The sequence below is a fragment of the Diaporthe amygdali genome (genome assembly GCF_026229845.1).
Source record: "Diaporthe amygdali strain CAA958 chromosome Unknown NODE_10_length_1141467_cov_65_626103, whole genome shotgun sequence".
NCBI classification, from domain to species: Eukaryota; Fungi; Ascomycota; class Sordariomycetes; order Diaporthales; family Diaporthaceae; genus Diaporthe; species Diaporthe amygdali.
Window position 1 is genome coordinate 290,889 of NW_026517030.1, and position 16,596 is coordinate 307,484.

Sequence of the window (16,596 nt, forward strand, 5' to 3'; positions counted from 1 at the left end):
ACTAGCATCGGATTTTCAGGGGTTGTAGGTAGTATAATCAACTCAGCTGGGAGCATGAGCAGCCGTGCCAGCGGCGACATGTACCCGTTTTCTGGTTCTCGGTCTGTGCCTACCCTGCTTCGTCTCGAGTAGACCTGAAGCAGAATTATAAAGCGGAGGCTTCTGAGTCACTTAAAATTCCCTGTGGAGGGGCGAAATGGTCCATCGTATGACACGGAATGCCTGGATTGGGTCTATTTTTGGGCCTGCATGCTGACAGTTGACGGAGACAAGTTGGTCGCACCTTAACTCCGAAGCGTCGAACTGAAGGGGATGCCTGTAGGTTTCGCCTTGTGCCACACTATCATTTCTACTTGCCTCCGTGTACCACACTGACCCCAAGGGCCAAGCAGCTCCTGTTGATGATTTGCCATCCCGCTGAACTATAGGCGTCACTCACTGGCTGCATGTGGCGTTGCTTGCAACCTTTAGAGACCGTTGTCGTCATGCTGCATGTTCTGGAAGTTTTTTTGTAAACTGTACAGTTCTGGCTGATCCATAAGCCCTCCACCATGCAACTATTTTTGAGCCTCCCGGATTCGACATGAGCGGTTGCAATTAATTGTATTGTTGTGTATCACCATTGGAGCGAGTAGATTTGTATTGAATGAATCTGTGTAAGACACTGCTGCGCAGAGGACACAATGGGAGTCGGAAGCGCAGCGCGTCGGATTCAATTCTCGGCCCTGCCCCAACCCTCTTCCCCTTTCCCTTCGACGATACACGTCGCAAACCTGCTGCAGCTCGTGATAGCAATGATAAGGCCTCGGTGACGCCTTTCTGTGGGGCTCAGGATTCTGCCGGTGTGTTGGCCTGCCACCCTGACCAAATGCCCCGCGCCCACGATGGGGCCAACACGAATGATTCGCACCGGCGCGCGGAGAGAGGGGTACTAGAGCAACCTGCTCAACACCATCACGGTTCTCAGACCGAGCGCAGTTCCCATCTCCTTGGGTGCTTTGCGTTGCCCTAGCACGGCGAAGCCAGCAACAGGTACTCGAAGCAGTAGGCAACCAGCACTGGAATACAAGTACCTACAGTAAATTTTCTACGAATTCGGGACTGGGGCGAGTCTCCCTGGAGCATGGTTATTTTGGCAGGGGTGGTCGGCTGTCCGTCACCAGACAATTGCAAGCAGCTTCAAAGAGGACAGTACAAAGGTGGCAAAGCTGGAGCATGCATTGAGGAAGCCGGGCGGAGGCACAAACTGTAGCGTCAAGACCAATTACGGACTATGGGAAGCGTGGCAGTCTAGCACATTACTTTACGTGCCATCAATCGCGGGAGCCAGGTATGGAGTACCTGGGTAGCGTGTTAGCGTGTTTGCAGACGCGAAACCCTGTCAAGGCTCGACCTGGATGATATGTCTATTTCAATGCAGTAAATTATACGACGCCACAGAGCCGCGTCGCCCTTGGTTCAGCTCAGCAAAGCAAAGCAAAGCAAAGCAACTTGAGATGCTACAGGACTGTACTACAAAATAGAGAATCACAGCGTATGGCATCTGTGGACAAGCATGCATATGCGTAACTCATCTTGGCAGCTCAAGGCCCCCTCTTTGGCCTCGACCTGGCCTCAATGCAGATTGGCCGTCTCAAGCTACGTACCTGTGCACCTACCTGTCCAGACTCGGGATCCAGGCCCTTGGAGACTCGGGAGGAAGGTGTGAGATATGACTACCTGCATGGCAGCGAACCAACAACTGTAATGTACAGACAGGCAGCTGTTAGTTTGTTCTGCAGTCATTCATGCACTCTTGAGGTTAGTGACTGGATCATCCAACAGCAAGACATGGGGTCACTGGGAGTCATTGACACAGACAGTGAGTGACAAGAAAAGGAGAAATGAGTGATAATGAGTGGAAGTGAATGCCTTACTTAGGTTTGGTAGGGCAGGCACAACAAGGTGCAACGCCAACTGGCCGGCCAGCCAGCCAGGCCAGCCAGCCAGCCAGCACAAGATACTGTCTGTGCAGGTAGGCAGACCTGCTGCAAACAGAGCCTACCACAACTAGGGTGGTATCTAAAGTTGCCCGGTCTTGTGGGGCAACGGACGTCATCCAGCCAATCAGAACCCGCACCTCACCACTCTGGCAGGCACTCAAGCCCCAGCCCCAGCACCGCAAAGCCCCAAGCTCGCTCTTTCCCTGCCCAAAAAAAAAGAAGGGTAACCACCCAAAACCTTTTATCGCTCGTTTGGCTGGCTGGCTGGGTTGCCGTGCCCATCCGTCGTCCGCTGCATCTCACCCAGGGCAGAAAAAAATTTGAGACCAGAGTTTCTCCCTCTCTCTCTTTTTTCTCTCCATCATCAACCAGAACACCCCCCTCTCATCACCACCAACCTCCATCCCTAGGAAAGGTAGTGGTAGATAGTTCTTTTTCCTTTTGATTTGGTCTTGCAGGTCTCTCTTCTCGAGTCGCTGCATTCCATTTCTCCCTCCCTCCCTCGTCCCAGTCGGTCCTCTTCGATTGCGAGCGAGCGAGCACAGGTCCAAAGGTCTACCCAAGCGACCCAATCCGCCGAACGGTTCCCATCCCGTCCGTCCATCTCGGTTTTGAGTCGACGACACGCAGCAGCGCACAGCCCTGCCCTCGCCTTCACTTCACTCCTTGACAGTGACCCAGCGTCCGCAACAAGTCAGGGACATTTCTCATCCACGACCCCGATCAGGTTGGATTTGATCTGGATTTCAATCGGTCAGATTCACTTCGCGACTGGTTCACGGCAGCGCCTTTCCCTTCTTGACTCTCGCGCATAGTCAAACGACTCTACGCCAACAGCCGATCGCTCTTCTCGCCCCCGATCACCACATCGAGGCTTGACTTCCATCGACTGCTACGGTCTTCATCGACTCGTCCAAACCCATCCCGACCCCACACACGATCGCGCGAACCATATCACAAGTGTCACCGTCTCCAGACGACCCGGTATCACATATGACTTCCACTGCGAGTCAACCCAACACAACCCCGGCGCCGAACACCACTGCTGCCTCGACGGCTCCTTCGTATGCCTCTGCCGCTGGTGCCGCGAAGAAGCCCGCCTCGACGCCGCTGGTTGTAGGAGCTGCCAACCCTTCTGCGGTGGCAGGCTCCTCGGCTACCGCTCCTCAGAATGTCCCATCCCCGTCAGCCTCAAATGTGAACGGTCGGCCTTCCGTGACACCTGCTGTTCCCGCCGTCCCCACTGTCGCCGCCACACCAAACGTCAACGGAGGCCCTGGCGACCACGCCCGCAACGGTTCCGTCACCATTCCGCCCAACGGCCCTACCAGCTACCTGGCGAATGGCGGAGCTGTGAGCAACAAGCCTCCGGGGCTGCAGTTCGGCTACGCTGAAGCGTCTCCAGCCATGCCACACAGCACTCCGCAGCTGAACGCAACCGCCCCAGTGAATATCCCCGGCGCCGGACGGAACCCCTCGCCTATTCCCAGCCCCTCGCCTATTCCCCAGAATATCACGAGCGGTGGAAGGCCTGGAAACACCGAGAACACTTTCAAGATTGGCAGTTTCACTAACGATGGCGATGTAAGTCTCCCTATTTCTCCAATTCTTCAGAGTGCGCTGACAGAGCCTCAGCGTATCGGTGGACGTCCAAACTCAATGTCGCAAATGTCTTTCCACGCTAGACGCGACTCAGCCGTCTCCCAGCACAGCGACATGGGCCACCATGGTCCAGCCCCGACTCGAGGTGGCTTTGGCGGCGGACGAGGTGGCCGTGGCGGCGGTTACAACCACCAGTACCCAAACCACAGCGGATTTCCTCCTAACACGAACCAGTCCTACAGAGGTCAAGGTCGCGGCGGAATGCCTCCACAACAGTTCAACCCCCGAGGTGGCGGATACCACAACTCGCCACAGCCTGCGCGAGGCAGCCCTGCCCTCACTCCGGTGATGCCCGGCCAAGGTACTCCAAACATGGGCGCCGCCATGCCCGTCCCTCCCGCGCAGGGCTTCACCCAGCAGTACCCACCGCCCATGAGCGGATACGCACAGCAAGGTGGCTTTCAACAGCAAAGCGGCTACCCCCCACATGTAAAGCCCCCCATCTGTCATGACGTCTTTACCCCTTTCAAACCTCACAAGAAGAAAGGCGCTCGCTGGGATTCAGAGAACAGACCATCTCATCACCGGCAGCCGGATTCTTCTTCAAATTCATGGCAGGAGATCGGCGGTAGAAACCGTCGCATGGGGAAGCGTCGTGATTCGACGATCGACCACGGGCCTCTTCGTGGCCGAGCCCCATCTCTTGACCAGCAACTTCCTTTCCACAACCCTCCCCTTCTTTTCTTGAGTGACAAGGGTCTGGACCTTTCGCCAGGCCCAAATGGCGGCTTTGAGCGTGTTGAACGGATGCTGACTGCATCAAAACAGAGCTTTTACCCAGGTACATACGATAATAGGGCAGCCTACATGGGCATGCCTCAATACCCCCAGCAACCCTTCCATCCCCAATCAATGTACCCCCCAGCGTCACCCGCCCCTGCTGGTATGCCTCTTCCATACGGTGCTACGCAATTTGCCCCCCCTCAAGGTCAGCCCATGTCACGTAATAACTCGCAGATGTCCGAGCGGCCCGCCTCTAGCACTGGACAGGCCCAAGGACCCATAGTCGTGTCCGGAGCTCCTGGGGGTCACAACTCGCCGGCCAAAGCACCCACCGGCTCATCGACTCCTGGCCAGTCTCAATTCCAGAAGCCAAAGAAATCTGGTGTTACCATCAAGAACGCCGCAGGTGAAGTTGTCAACTTCAACGTTCTCAAAGCCCCTGCGTCCCCAGCGCCAAGCATCCAACAGTCCAGGACTCCTCCTGTCATCGCGTCGACACCAACGCCCCCGCCCAAGGCTCCCACTCCAGCGTCTCATGCCAGGACCGAAAGCATCTCCACGGCGAAGCCGGATGAGATCAAGGCTGCGTTCTTGGAGCAGGTAAAGAAGTCCAAGGAGGGCGACTCGACCAAGACAGATGATGAAGCTGCTGCCGACTTGAAGGCCAAGGAGGAAGCGCAGAGGAAGGAGGAAGAGCGCGCCGCGGCCGAGAAGAAGGCAGCCGAAGAGACCAAGGCTGCTGAGGAAGCCGCGAGCAAAGCTAAGGCTGAGGCTGAGGCCAAGGCCAAGGCTGAAGCAGCAGCCAAGGCAAAGGCTGAGGAAGATGCGAAGGCCAAGGCAGCGGCGGAAGCAACCGCTAGAGCCGAGCAAGAAGCCGCCGCCAAGGCCGAGCAAGAGGCCAAAGCCAAAGCTGAGGAAGAGGCAAAGGTCAAGGCCGAGGAACAAAAGAAGGCCGATGCTGCCAAGGCTGAGGAGAAGCCACAGGAGACCGAGGATGAGTACATGGAGAGGATGATTAGAGAAATGGAAGAGGAGGACAAACGCCGTGAAGAGGAGCAGGCAAAGATCACGGCCAAGAAGCAAGTCGAAAAGGAGGCCGCAAAGGCGAAGGCCGACGCACAACGCCTCGCGGATGCTGCCGCAAACGACGCCAAGCTGAGGGAACAAGAGCGAGAGATGGAACGCCTCGAAGAAGAGAAGGAGAAGGCCCGTGAAAAGGAGCGCCTGGAGGCCGAGGGCGGTCAGTCCCAGTCGATGTCAGAAGTCCTGACGAAGAAGATCTCGGATTTGAACGCCTCTCAGAAGAGCGGCGAGGACTCCACCAAGCTCACGATCATCAGCAACAAGGATACGTCTCTCATAGGCTCAGCGCCATCGTCGGCCAAGTCAACCGGCAAGCCTAAACCAGCAGCCCTGAACCTTGCGCCACTCAAGACAAACAGCGTCGAGCCGGCTCCACCAACCGCAGCTATGCAGGCTCTGAAGTCAGCTCGGTTCCTGACAATCAAAGATGAGGTCAAATACCCCAGCGGTATCGCCAGCCCCAACCCGGCTGTCAATGCCGCCGTGGCAAAGAAGGGCGGCTCATTCAAGTACGATTCAGCATTCTTGCTGCAGTTCCAAAAGGTTTTCACGGAGCAGCCCTCCACAGAGTTCTCGCAGCAAGTCAAGAGCTTGATCGGCGACTCGGATGGGTCCAGGTCCGCATCTGTCAGGACACCTGCCGGTGCCAATGGTCGCCAGGGATCTAGAACCGCCAATGGGGCTTTTGGCGCATTTGCGCAGCCGCCTGGGAAGCCACTCCCGCCCAACACCACGTCCGAGCAGCGATTTGCCATGTCTCAGGGGCAGATCCCCCGCCCAGCCATCGGAGGTCCGATCTCTTCCTTCCGTGGTGGCTCTTTCGGGGGCAGCCAGATGTCGCGCACATCATCCTCAAACTTGGCTCAATCTAGCTCTCGTTCAGGTAGTCGATCGCAGCGTGGCGGCGGCGGCGGCGGCAGCAAGCGCGGGGCAGGGTTTGACGCCCAACAAGAAGCTAAGCTTAGCAAGACCATGCCTCTTACCGCGGGCATGGATCTGAAGCCTATCCAGACTACGGCCACCGGCTGGAAGCCAAAGAGCGTTGGCAGAGCTGTGCAGAACGCGGAAGCTCCCGGCCACATGGACCCTGAGACTGTTCAGCGCAAGGTCAAGTCCAACCTGAACAAGATGACCCCCGAGAACTTTGACAAGATCTCAGACCAGATCCTCCAGATTGCAGCGCAGTCCAAAGACGAGCAGGATGGCCGGACACTCAGGCAAGTCATTCAGCTTACCTTTGAAAAGGCAACAGACGAGGCGCACTGGGCTGCGATGTATGCCAAGTTTTGCAAGCGCATGCTGGAGACGATGAGCCCCGAGGTTAAAGATGTCACTATCACGGACAAGAACGGGAACGTTGTCAGCGGCGGTGCCCTCTTCCGGAAGTATCTTCTCAACAGGTGTCAAGAGGACTTTGAACACGGGTGGGCAGTTGAGATGCCCAAGCCCAAGGAGGGCGAGTCCAAGGAAACTGCCATGCTGTCCGATGAGTACTACAAGGCCATGGCCATCAAGCGTCGTGGGCTCGGTCTCGTCCAGTTCATTGGCGAGCTCTTCAAGCTTGGTATGCTCACGGAGCGTATCATGCACGAATGTGTCCGAAAACTTCTCGATTTCCAGGGCGAACCCGATGAAGCTGAGATCGAGTCACTCAGCAAGCTACTGCGCACGATTGGCGCCAGTCTTGACAGCACGGAGAAGGGTATGATGATGATGAACGCATACTTCGAGCGCATCTCCACCTTGGTTGAGACACCTGATTTGCCAAGCCGACTTCAGTTCATGCTTATGGATATTATCGATTTGCGAAGGGATAGGTGGCAGACCAAGGACGGCCTCAAGGGCCCCAAGACACGAGAAGAGATCCGAGCAGAGGTAAGTGCATGCTGTGCAGGGCCCAAGCCCTGATCATCTATCCGCTTGGTCTAGTACTAATCAACTATCAACAGGCCGAGGCAGCTGCTGCCCAGAAAGCTGCAGAGAATGCGAGAAGCAGCTATCGTGGCCAGGCCGGCGGTCGGTCCCAGGGAGGGCGCGGTGACGCAAGGAACTCCTTGCAGTTCCAGCAGCCCACCTCGAATCACGTCGGTATGGACGACCTGCGCCGTCTGAAGGGTTCCGCATCGAGGACTGCTAGTGGCAATGTCACCCTCGGACCGACGTCCATGTTCAACTCCCGCAGCAGCAGCGGGCGTAACACGAGGCTGGGCCCAGGTGGCTCACTAGCGCGTGGTGCCGAGGACTCCGGTGCCTCGTCGCGAACCGGAACCCCACCCACTCAGGCATCGACAAATGCATTTGCGTAAGTATTCAATCCCACACCAGACGCTCGCAGAGCAGCGCTAACATGAATCCAGTGCTCTTGCCAACATGGAGTCGGAGAACCCTGCATCACCACCTTCCGTGTCGGCCTCGCCAGCGCTCAACCATGCCAAGCCAGCAGCTCCGGCTGGAGGCGAGAAGAAGGAGGCGGACTGAGTCTTTCATCTTTCCAATGTTCGCAATACGCATTAGAGCATTCTCTGCGCACCTAAACTGGGCAGGCGGTTTCTGCATTTACGGCGGGGTCTAAAATACGTGTCAAAAGTTCGCCAGATTTCCCCTTTTCCATGATACCTCTATCGGCATAGACAGAAGGCTCGTCTGCAGACATGATCTCAGACAGGGGCTTTCCCTCGCATCCACCTTCATATTCTTCATTTCTGGACTTTTCTCAATACAGTGACGGGGTCCAGTTGCTCTCTACCACCTGAGCCCACCTTCCCCTGCCGGGGATAAGGGATACACTCGGTACTGACCGAGACCAAAGGTCAGATCATGACGGACAACGATGGAACGCTTGTGATGAATGGGCAAGACTGCCAGACCCGCCACGATCGAGCTCCGGGTTGTCTCAGGAATGGACCAGGCTAGGATTAGGTAATTGAGAGCAACGATCCATGGTATTTCAAGGGGATTTTCTCGGAGTTCACAGGGTTCACAGAACGCGTTTGTCTCTTCTCGATTTTGCTGCTGTTGCTGCTGGCTTCGCCCATCTCCCAAAGTGACGACGGGTACAGGAAGGTGGACATGGGCCAACGGAGCATAGAGAGATCACCACTGGTCGCCAACAGTGGATAATGTCTTATGATCCAGGCTAGAGAGGGGCCGAGGTGCAGTATTTCCCATCTTTGAGAGGGGGAAGCGCCGTGTATATCATGATGATTATCACATCTAATTCGTGGAAGGGGAGCCAGCAGCCGCAATGAAGGATTGTCTTTCTATTATCGGACAGGTGCTTCTGCTTATCCATGTGTGTTGACGTTGTGGACTTTGAGATGTTATATGATGCAGCGCAGCAATTAATCAATCCTGATGTTCAAATGTCTCGAGCAATGTGAAGATGCTCTCGAGGCCGCTGTGAGTAACCCAAATGGATGAGAGCACTTCGCACGTAAGAAACCTCATTCGCAGTCTTTGGCGAGGGGAGATATGTGCTTAGCCTAGCCTGGAAGGCCCAGTATTCAAGAAGTCTCGCCAGGCTGTCAAGAAATTAGATAGCTACGTCTGTCGGAAATGCCAATAAATGATTGTGAAAGAATGCGCTCGAAGCTCTAGCGAGGATCGGCCTAATAGCACACGTATTTTGGGTGGACGTATTATGGACATAATTGTGAATACCGTAGCTGTTTAAAGAGAACTGCCCCTTGAACTCCACGTCACCGAATTCGGTGGAAAACGCAAGTGTTGGTCTTCCCCCTATGCAAAACATGAACGCCAATCATACAATCCAACATGAGATACAGAAACTTCATCAGACAGCAGCGAAGCCCAACTTCGCAAACAACGTGTCCATTGCAACCCACTGCCGTCCGCACTTGTCCAGATACCGGTCGACAACGCTCTTCACAGTCCCGAACCTTGTGCGGTTGTGCTCCGCCAGGGCGAGGATCTTCTCTCTCGTCTCGCGGTCGGCGACCGCGCCGTCACTCCCCTCGCCGCTGGCCTTGGCCCTGGCCCTGTCCACATCCCACAGGCTGGCAAAGTACACCAGCTGGTTGTAGATGTGCCGCTCCGAGACCTCGTACCTCATCCGGCCGAGGCAGTCTCGCGCAAGGCCCTTCGGCCCGAGGCAGCGGCTGCCGTAGACGCTCAGCTGCCGCGTGCGGTTCCCGCAGCTGCTGTCGTCGCACACAAGCCATCCCTCGTAGTATGCGGCAGTTGCAGTGCGTATCGCGCGCTCGACCTGCGCCACCACGGAGAGCGTCGAGATGATGGCGCCGCATGAGTCGCAGACAACGCCGGCCGGTGCGACCCGATCGGGACTGCCGAGGAGGCCCTCGAAGGTCGACGACTTCTTGCAGGAGCGGCAACGCAGCTGCAGGCGCGTACATTCGCCAAAGCGCACCGCGTCGGGGATTTGGGACTCGAGAGGGTGAATCTCGAGGTCGTTGCTGTTACCGCTGCTCGTGTTGTTGGCATTGTTGGCGTAACGGCGGATGTCAAGACCCAGGCATTCCGCCAACTGCGCCGTGGAGGTGCCAACAATGTTTGCACAGAGACGCTCGACAGGCGGGAAGATCTGCTTGCCTATGTACCATTCAACGTCCGGAGCCAAGTCAGAGCCCGTCTTGAGGACGTCTTGGGGGGTATACGCTCGCTTGGCAACTGACTCAGAGCCCTTGCTGTCGCCTGTGATGATATAGGAGATGACGTCTCCCTTTCTCACCGTCTTGCCCCGTGCGAGCTCCCGTAGAGCAACTTGCACTTGCGGCATCGAGTCGGCGTTCGGGTACTCCTTGGGGGCCTTGCCGAGCTGCGTGAAGATGATGTACTTTTGCACAGGAATGGCCTGCTCGCGCATCTTGCCTGAGATCTCCCGCAAGTACTCATGGATACGCTGAATGGATATCTCTGTATCGTCACCAGACAGAATCTCGTTGAGAAGACGGCTGGAGATCTCTTTGGACAGACCACAGTATTCTCGTCGTTTCATGTCCAGACCCTTGACTTCCATCTTCTCGATGAACTTGCCATCCTGCTCGATCATATTGATCGCGGCATACTTTTTCTTGGCTTGGAGCAGAATGCGACGGAAAACGTTGTCAATGTCGATCTCCAGCAGCCTGTATGATTCGTTGACGGCTCTCTTGAAATCGTGGCCCACCTTGTAGGCATCAGAAACATTGTCGACGTTGGCATTGATCATGACAGAGTCGGTGTCACCGTAAATAACCTGGAGAGACTTGCTCTCTGCTAGATCTTTCGTGCTGCGGAGAATTTCACGGCCCTTATATGTTGTCAAGACGGCCAAAGGACGTGCATAGAATCGTGACTTGGTGTAGCCCAAGCATCCATACATGGAGTTGGCGGTCAGCTTCAACGCAAGTTGCTTAATGTCCCAGGTCGCGAGTTGTTCAGTAGTTGCAGTCTTGTCCTTCATCAGCTTCTTCACCTCCCGTCTGCGACTGACGAGAGTGGCGATTAGCTTGGGCAGGATGCCTTGTTCCTGTTCCCCAGGGACTTCAGGAACCGCGTCCTCGTCTTCAGCCTGTTTCAGTGTTAGTTGATATTCAAGCAACGATATTGAACGGAGTACTCACCAATGAAGACCGGTCCACAGTAGTGAAGCAAATGTTGAACTCCTGGATAATAGAAGGATAAAGCGAGTTGAAGTCCATGACTAGGACAAACTTGTCGTAGAGACCTTTTTCGGGCTCGAAGACAAGACCGCCCTTGTACTTGTCCTTCTTCTTGCCGTCGCCAGCTTCCTCTTCCGCATTTTCTTCCTCCAAGCGTTGTCGCCCTTTGAAAGGCTGCTTGTCAGGACAGATGTACTTGTTCCGGTGGAACTCGTGCAGCAAAATGTACTCGTTCCGCTCAGCACGTGTACCGGTTAAGGTTCTTGCCCAAGAGTTTCCAGCCAAGTTGGTCAAGATCTTGGTCAGCGGCAGAAGCTGGACTCTGAGCGCCAAGGCTGTGATGAAGTATGTGTCTGTCTCCACATGGGAGACATAATCCATGAGGCCGTCTTTAGTCGTTGCCCACGACTTCAAAGCGACCTCGTTGTCAATTTCTCGCCTCTTGTTATCGCCCGAGAGGTAGAGACTGCACATTTCCGTCAAGCTCCAAGTCGAACACTTGTACATTGCCGACTTGCCAGCTTCGTTGGCGAGATCGCAAAGCAGGCGGCCAGCGATGATTTGACGCTCAGCGAAAACGTTGCCACCCACCTTCCCTATGGATGATGGCCACTCGGTTCGCCTGAGTCTGCCAAGACGAGACCATTGGTGTATCTTCTTCTCTCGTAACCGGCTGAGAAGAACGGAATAGTCAACCCCTTCCAGTTGATGGCCGAGAATGACATCAGGGTCCACCACGTCGATTTGCGCCAGAAAGAACATTAACATTTCGGATTCTTGCTTCATAGTCTTGATGAGACCACGCTTTCGAGTTTTCGCCATTTGCTCAAAGCCTCCTGGGAACGATGGGCCGTTGGGCCGGATGAGTGTGAACGTCCGGGATGGAAGTTTGTCCGCTGGCGTTGTGTCACTAAGAGCGACATTCTCGTATATTCTGGCACTGATGGAGAGTATTTCCTGCTTGTTATCCTTGATGTTGAACGTCGTCCGCATGGCCACACTCATCACAGTCAATGGAGGAGCGTCAAGGTTATCCGAGTCACTTAAGGGAGATATCATGTTGGGATGCTCCGCAAGCACCTCAAGCTTGCAGTGTGAAGCATTCTTGAGAGCGCCAAAATCAGCATCTTGGATCTTCAGCCAGCAAGGGCCCATGATGTTCTTCCACAGGACGAACTGCTCAAATAGAGCGGTGTTGGTACCGAAGACTTGCGAATACGTCTCACCGCTTGTTCCCATCTCGACAGCAGGCTCTGCTGTGTGTCAGTACAACGAGCTAGGTGTTGGCTAGAGGATAACTCACTAGTATACGGATACAACAGCTTCATGTACTGCGTCTCTTTTGGTATCCCCGGTAACTCGAAAGCATACTTCCTCGTGCATGCTTTGATCTTGAACATGCCAACATTCATCTTGGACATGAGGGCGTCGATCTCTTGGTAGACGTCCATCATCCCAACCTCTTCGGTTGTTTCAACTCCGCGCTCCATGCGATTTTGACGCGGGAGGAAAAAGAGTTTCCGCAAGATATTATCCACCTTGACGAAGCAACTGACATATGACTTTGTCTTCTTGTTCAGCACTTTGCCGAATAGGCAGAGGCTGCCTTTGACTTCAGTGTAGTCTGTCCAGAACATGTTCAGACTGCCATCCTCTTCGACTGCATCCTTGTAGTCTATCTTGTTGATGCCCCTTGTTTCCGCTGGAGAGCTACTGACAACGTTGAGACGCTGATTGATATCGTTCCATGCCGAAGAGTCAACTGCGTCCTCAGCCGGACCCTTGGGTGGGGACGAGTTCGCAGGAGAAGGATATGGATCGGCCTTGATCAATCTCTTGGGAAGTCTGGCCGCAGTCAAGTTGACACTGGCAGCAGTGATGGCGCCGGCATGGGCGACCTCCATCATATCTTCGTCGTCTTCATCTTCGACCTCGGCCTCGGCCTTCGGTTTCATCTTGCGCCCAATTGCATCGACCGTTGGTGACGAGGGGGCTGGGTCGCTTGTCGGAATATCATTCGCGGGGAAAGGCGTAGGCAGATCATCATCGATCGATGGGAGAACTGTGTCGTCGTCCATCAAAATATCATCATCTTGTGGCAGCGAGACGACAGGGTCCGGACTGTGTCTGACTCTCTTTGTTGCGGGCCGTTTGATTTCAGGTGCTGGCGAAGGGATGCGATTACGGCGTTTCTCAGGGGACCTTCCTCTCTTCTTGGACTGGCGAAGTGCGGCAGCCGGTACGTTCTGATCAACTTCTCCCAGCAGGCTTGCAAGGAATTCGTCGTCCTCCTCGGTTTTTATGGTCTATCTCATGTCAGAGGCATGTCTCTGGGCTTCCAAGTGTTTTCACTTCCTACCTTAGCTTTTGGCTGGGCTTTTGTGGCGCCCTTGGTGAAGAACTCGCTGATATCTCGATCGGTCGCGTCCCGCTTGGATTGATCCTCCTCACGCTGCTTCTTGGCTGTGGCTCAATTGTCAGAGGTGCATTTCATGTGCGGAACAATCCGAGGCACTCACACTTCTTGTTCTCCTTTCCTCGGACTGGCAAGTCGTCTTCGCTGTAACTATCGTACTGCTGAACACGGTCCCAGTCCTCACGACCGTCGTCGGCGTAACCTTCGCCATTGTCGTCAACGACGAAGTCATCCTGGTTCAGGCGTTCTCGCACAATCTTCTTATAGCGATCCTCATCAACTTCTTCGTATAACTCTTCGACTTGCTCGACCTCATACGAGTCGAATGTCTTCTTGCCAGCCTTTCGCAGCGCAGCAAGCTGTGCAAGCTTGGCTCGTCTGTCGGCTTTCGGCATGGTGAGCCGGTTTTCTGGCAAGTCTTAGAGATATTTGAATAGTCAATTGGCCGAGAGGCCGAATATGTGAGGGAGTCTATTGGTATACTGAGGTCATATTTTGGTGGTGGAGTCGTGTGTGGGAAGCGAAGAGTGCACAAGACATGCCTTCGATTTAAAGTGGCAGGGGAGACGCGCCATACTCTTGTAGACGCGGTACGCCCCAGCAAGCCCACACACGCGAATCCCTGCAACATGCGTGCTGAAGGCGGGTCCGGCCGTTTGGCTGACCTCCAATAATTGAAACGTTCATTCACCGCCTGCCCTATATGGCTCAGCTCAGAACAGACTAACGCTCCGTCATGGAACAGGGAAAGTCTAAGCAAATCGACATTTTTTTGCCTTTCCTTACTGCGCAACCTCGCTGCGAATTGCCGCCCACCACAACGTGCGCCTGAGGTTGTGAGGTCTCAGCCATGTTTGTTTGCAAAGCATGCGCAAGGCGGGCATCAACTTCAGTTCTACGTCAACTTCCAAATGCCGACGTTCGCCTGGCAGCCCTCCCGAGGCAGTTCGTGACGAGCTCGTTCCTGCGAAAGGGACAGGACCAGGAAGATGGCTTCGCCCAATTCGAAGCCTCAGTGGAGAGGCAGAAGACCCCCGAAGATAGGGAAGTCGATAAGAAGAAGGCGCTCGAGAGGTCAAGAAGAGCGATGAAGAAAGAGCTTCAGTACACCACAGACCCTTACCACATAGCCGAAAACGTGGTGAAGAAGCTGAAGGAGAACGATTTCGACAAGGCGCTGCTGTTGACCCGGGAGGCGAGCAAGGACAAACAATGTGTGGTCAGCTGGAACCATTGTATAGAGTACCAGTTTAAGAATAACAAGCTGCACGCTGCTATCAAGCTCTTCAATGAAGTCGGTGACCTTTGGGCCAAAGCCCGTTCCTTCAATAAACCTCTTTTCCTTGAGGCTAACCCAGCCGCAGATGAAAAAGCGAGCCCAACTTCCAAACGCGCAAACATACACCATTATTTTCAAAGGCTGCGCCGAGTCCGAGCATCCAAAGCTTGCTGTCGGCGAGGCGCTCAAGATTTACAACACCATGCTGTCGAGCAGCCGACTGAAGCCCAACGTCACACATCTCAACGCGGTCCTGGATGTCTGTTCACGAGCCCAGGACCTCGAGTCCATGTTCGTCACACTGCGTTCGGCTGACAAGGCCCGCGCCCCCAACAACTGGACATACACCATCATACTCAATGCTCTTCGCCATCAGCCTTCCAATCACAAAGACTCTATGGATGGAACCGGTACGGACGGGGAGGCTGTGAAAAAGAGCATAGAAACGACCATACAACGAGCAAAATTGGTCTGGGATGAGGTCATGAGCCGATGGAAGAAGAATGAGATCATCATTGACGAGCAGCTAATGTGCGCGATGGGTCGGCTGTTACTTCTGGGGGGCGCAAAGGAGACTGAGTCTATTCTCGCCTTGCTTTCGAATGTTCTGGGTGCACCAAGGCTCGATCAAGAGCTATCCTCCTCTCGAGAAGAAAACCCCGGCAGTGATCAAAACGACGAATCAAAATCCCAGCCGGCCTCCAAAACGCTGCAAAAGCAAGAGATGCAATTGCAAGGCCCTCCAAAGCCAATGGCTGGCAAGAACACGCTATCGCTCGTAATGACGGCGCTGGGGTTAGGCAGGAGGACCAAATTAGCAGTCAAATACTGGGACTACTTGACGGGCACATTTGGAATCGTTCCGGACAGGTGGAACTACAAGCACTACCTTGACTCCCTATCCACCGGGGCCGCAAGCGGGAAAGCAGCACGGATCATCCAGGATATGCCAGCAGAGATGGTTGACGGCCTCGTCGTCAGGCGTGGCTTGCTCATGTGCCACTTTGACGGCTACAACGAGAATGCCTTCGAGAACGCAACCACCATCTTCGATGCCATGATGCAGAAGATGAAAACGCCTGACGCTGAGTGCATGACGCTCTATCTGCAGGTAGCAACGAGCAACTATCGGAAGTTCGACAACAGAACCAAGTACCCGATTGAATCTAAGGCCAAGCTTGCCTATGGCCGACAAATTCTCGACGCCATTGACCGCGTGTGGGAGCCACTGAGGTTGGCGACGAACGCCTTGGCCTTCTCAGATACCGCTCTAGCCTCCAAGTCGCCGGAGGAGAGCTGGAAGCGAGACTATCGCGGACGGAAGTCGGTTCTTGATGTTGCCAAGAAGGTCGTTGCCGTCAGCGATAAGATGATTTCTCAGAGCTTGGTGCAGCGCGGGTCGGATGACGCCAGAGTCATCCTGATCCGACGGAAGATTATGAACGAGTATGTCCACCGAACTCTCGGAAAGAACACCCAGCTGGGGCTAGGTAAGAAAGGCCGTAGAGATGAGACGGAACAGCTGGGGTTGGAAGCTTAGTAGTCCGCGTGTACAGAGTTATTAACGCGGTAACGAGCCTGTATAAACAATGAAAGCATCCCGTCTTCCCTTCTCGACCAACTCACATATCGGGTCTGCAACTTGAAGTGCGTTGTCATAAGAACATATCTTCCATTCTCATAAGGATACTCAGTGCCCCGACGACGTGTCACTGTCCCAGCACGAAAGTTATCAGCGACCGAAAGAAACATACATATGGATACAGAGGAAGCTTGGCCCTCAATGATGCTGTGTAATATGCACCTTCTCGGCGCATATCGCGCTGAGCT

At 54.7% G+C, this 16,596-nt stretch overlaps 3 protein-coding genes across 3 annotated transcripts; 2 read left to right on the plus strand and 1 right to left on the minus strand.

The window, feature by feature from the left end:
• Positions 1-2,975: 2,975 nt before the first annotated feature.
• Positions 2,976-7,928, plus strand: J7T55_009061 (uncharacterized protein; the record flags this gene model as incomplete). The annotated part of the gene is made up of 4 exons (XM_053141987.1): positions 2,976-3,566; positions 3,618-7,325; positions 7,400-7,752; positions 7,808-7,928. 4 exons carry the CDS (start codon positions 2,976-2,978, stop codon positions 7,926-7,928), a joined length of 4,773 nt encoding a protein of 1,590 aa, XP_052994902.1.
• Positions 7,929-9,243: 1,315 nt separating this feature from the next.
• On the minus strand, positions 9,244-13,882 carry J7T55_009062 (uncharacterized protein; the record flags this gene model as incomplete). The annotated part of the gene is made up of 5 exons (XM_053141988.1): positions 9,244-10,980; positions 11,033-12,324; positions 12,375-13,377; positions 13,431-13,534; positions 13,591-13,882. 5 exons carry the CDS (start codon positions 13,880-13,882, stop codon positions 9,244-9,246), a joined length of 4,428 nt encoding a protein of 1,475 aa, XP_052994903.1.
• A 455-nt stretch (positions 13,883-14,337) lies between these two features.
• On the plus strand, positions 14,338-16,306 carry J7T55_009063 (uncharacterized protein; the record flags this gene model as incomplete). The annotated part of the gene is made up of 2 exons (XM_053141989.1): positions 14,338-14,781; positions 14,852-16,306. The coding sequence occupies 2 exons, from the start codon at positions 14,338-14,340 to the stop codon at positions 16,304-16,306; spliced, it is 1,899 nt and encodes a 632-aa protein (XP_052994904.1).
• Between the last annotated feature and the right edge of the window lie 290 nt (positions 16,307-16,596).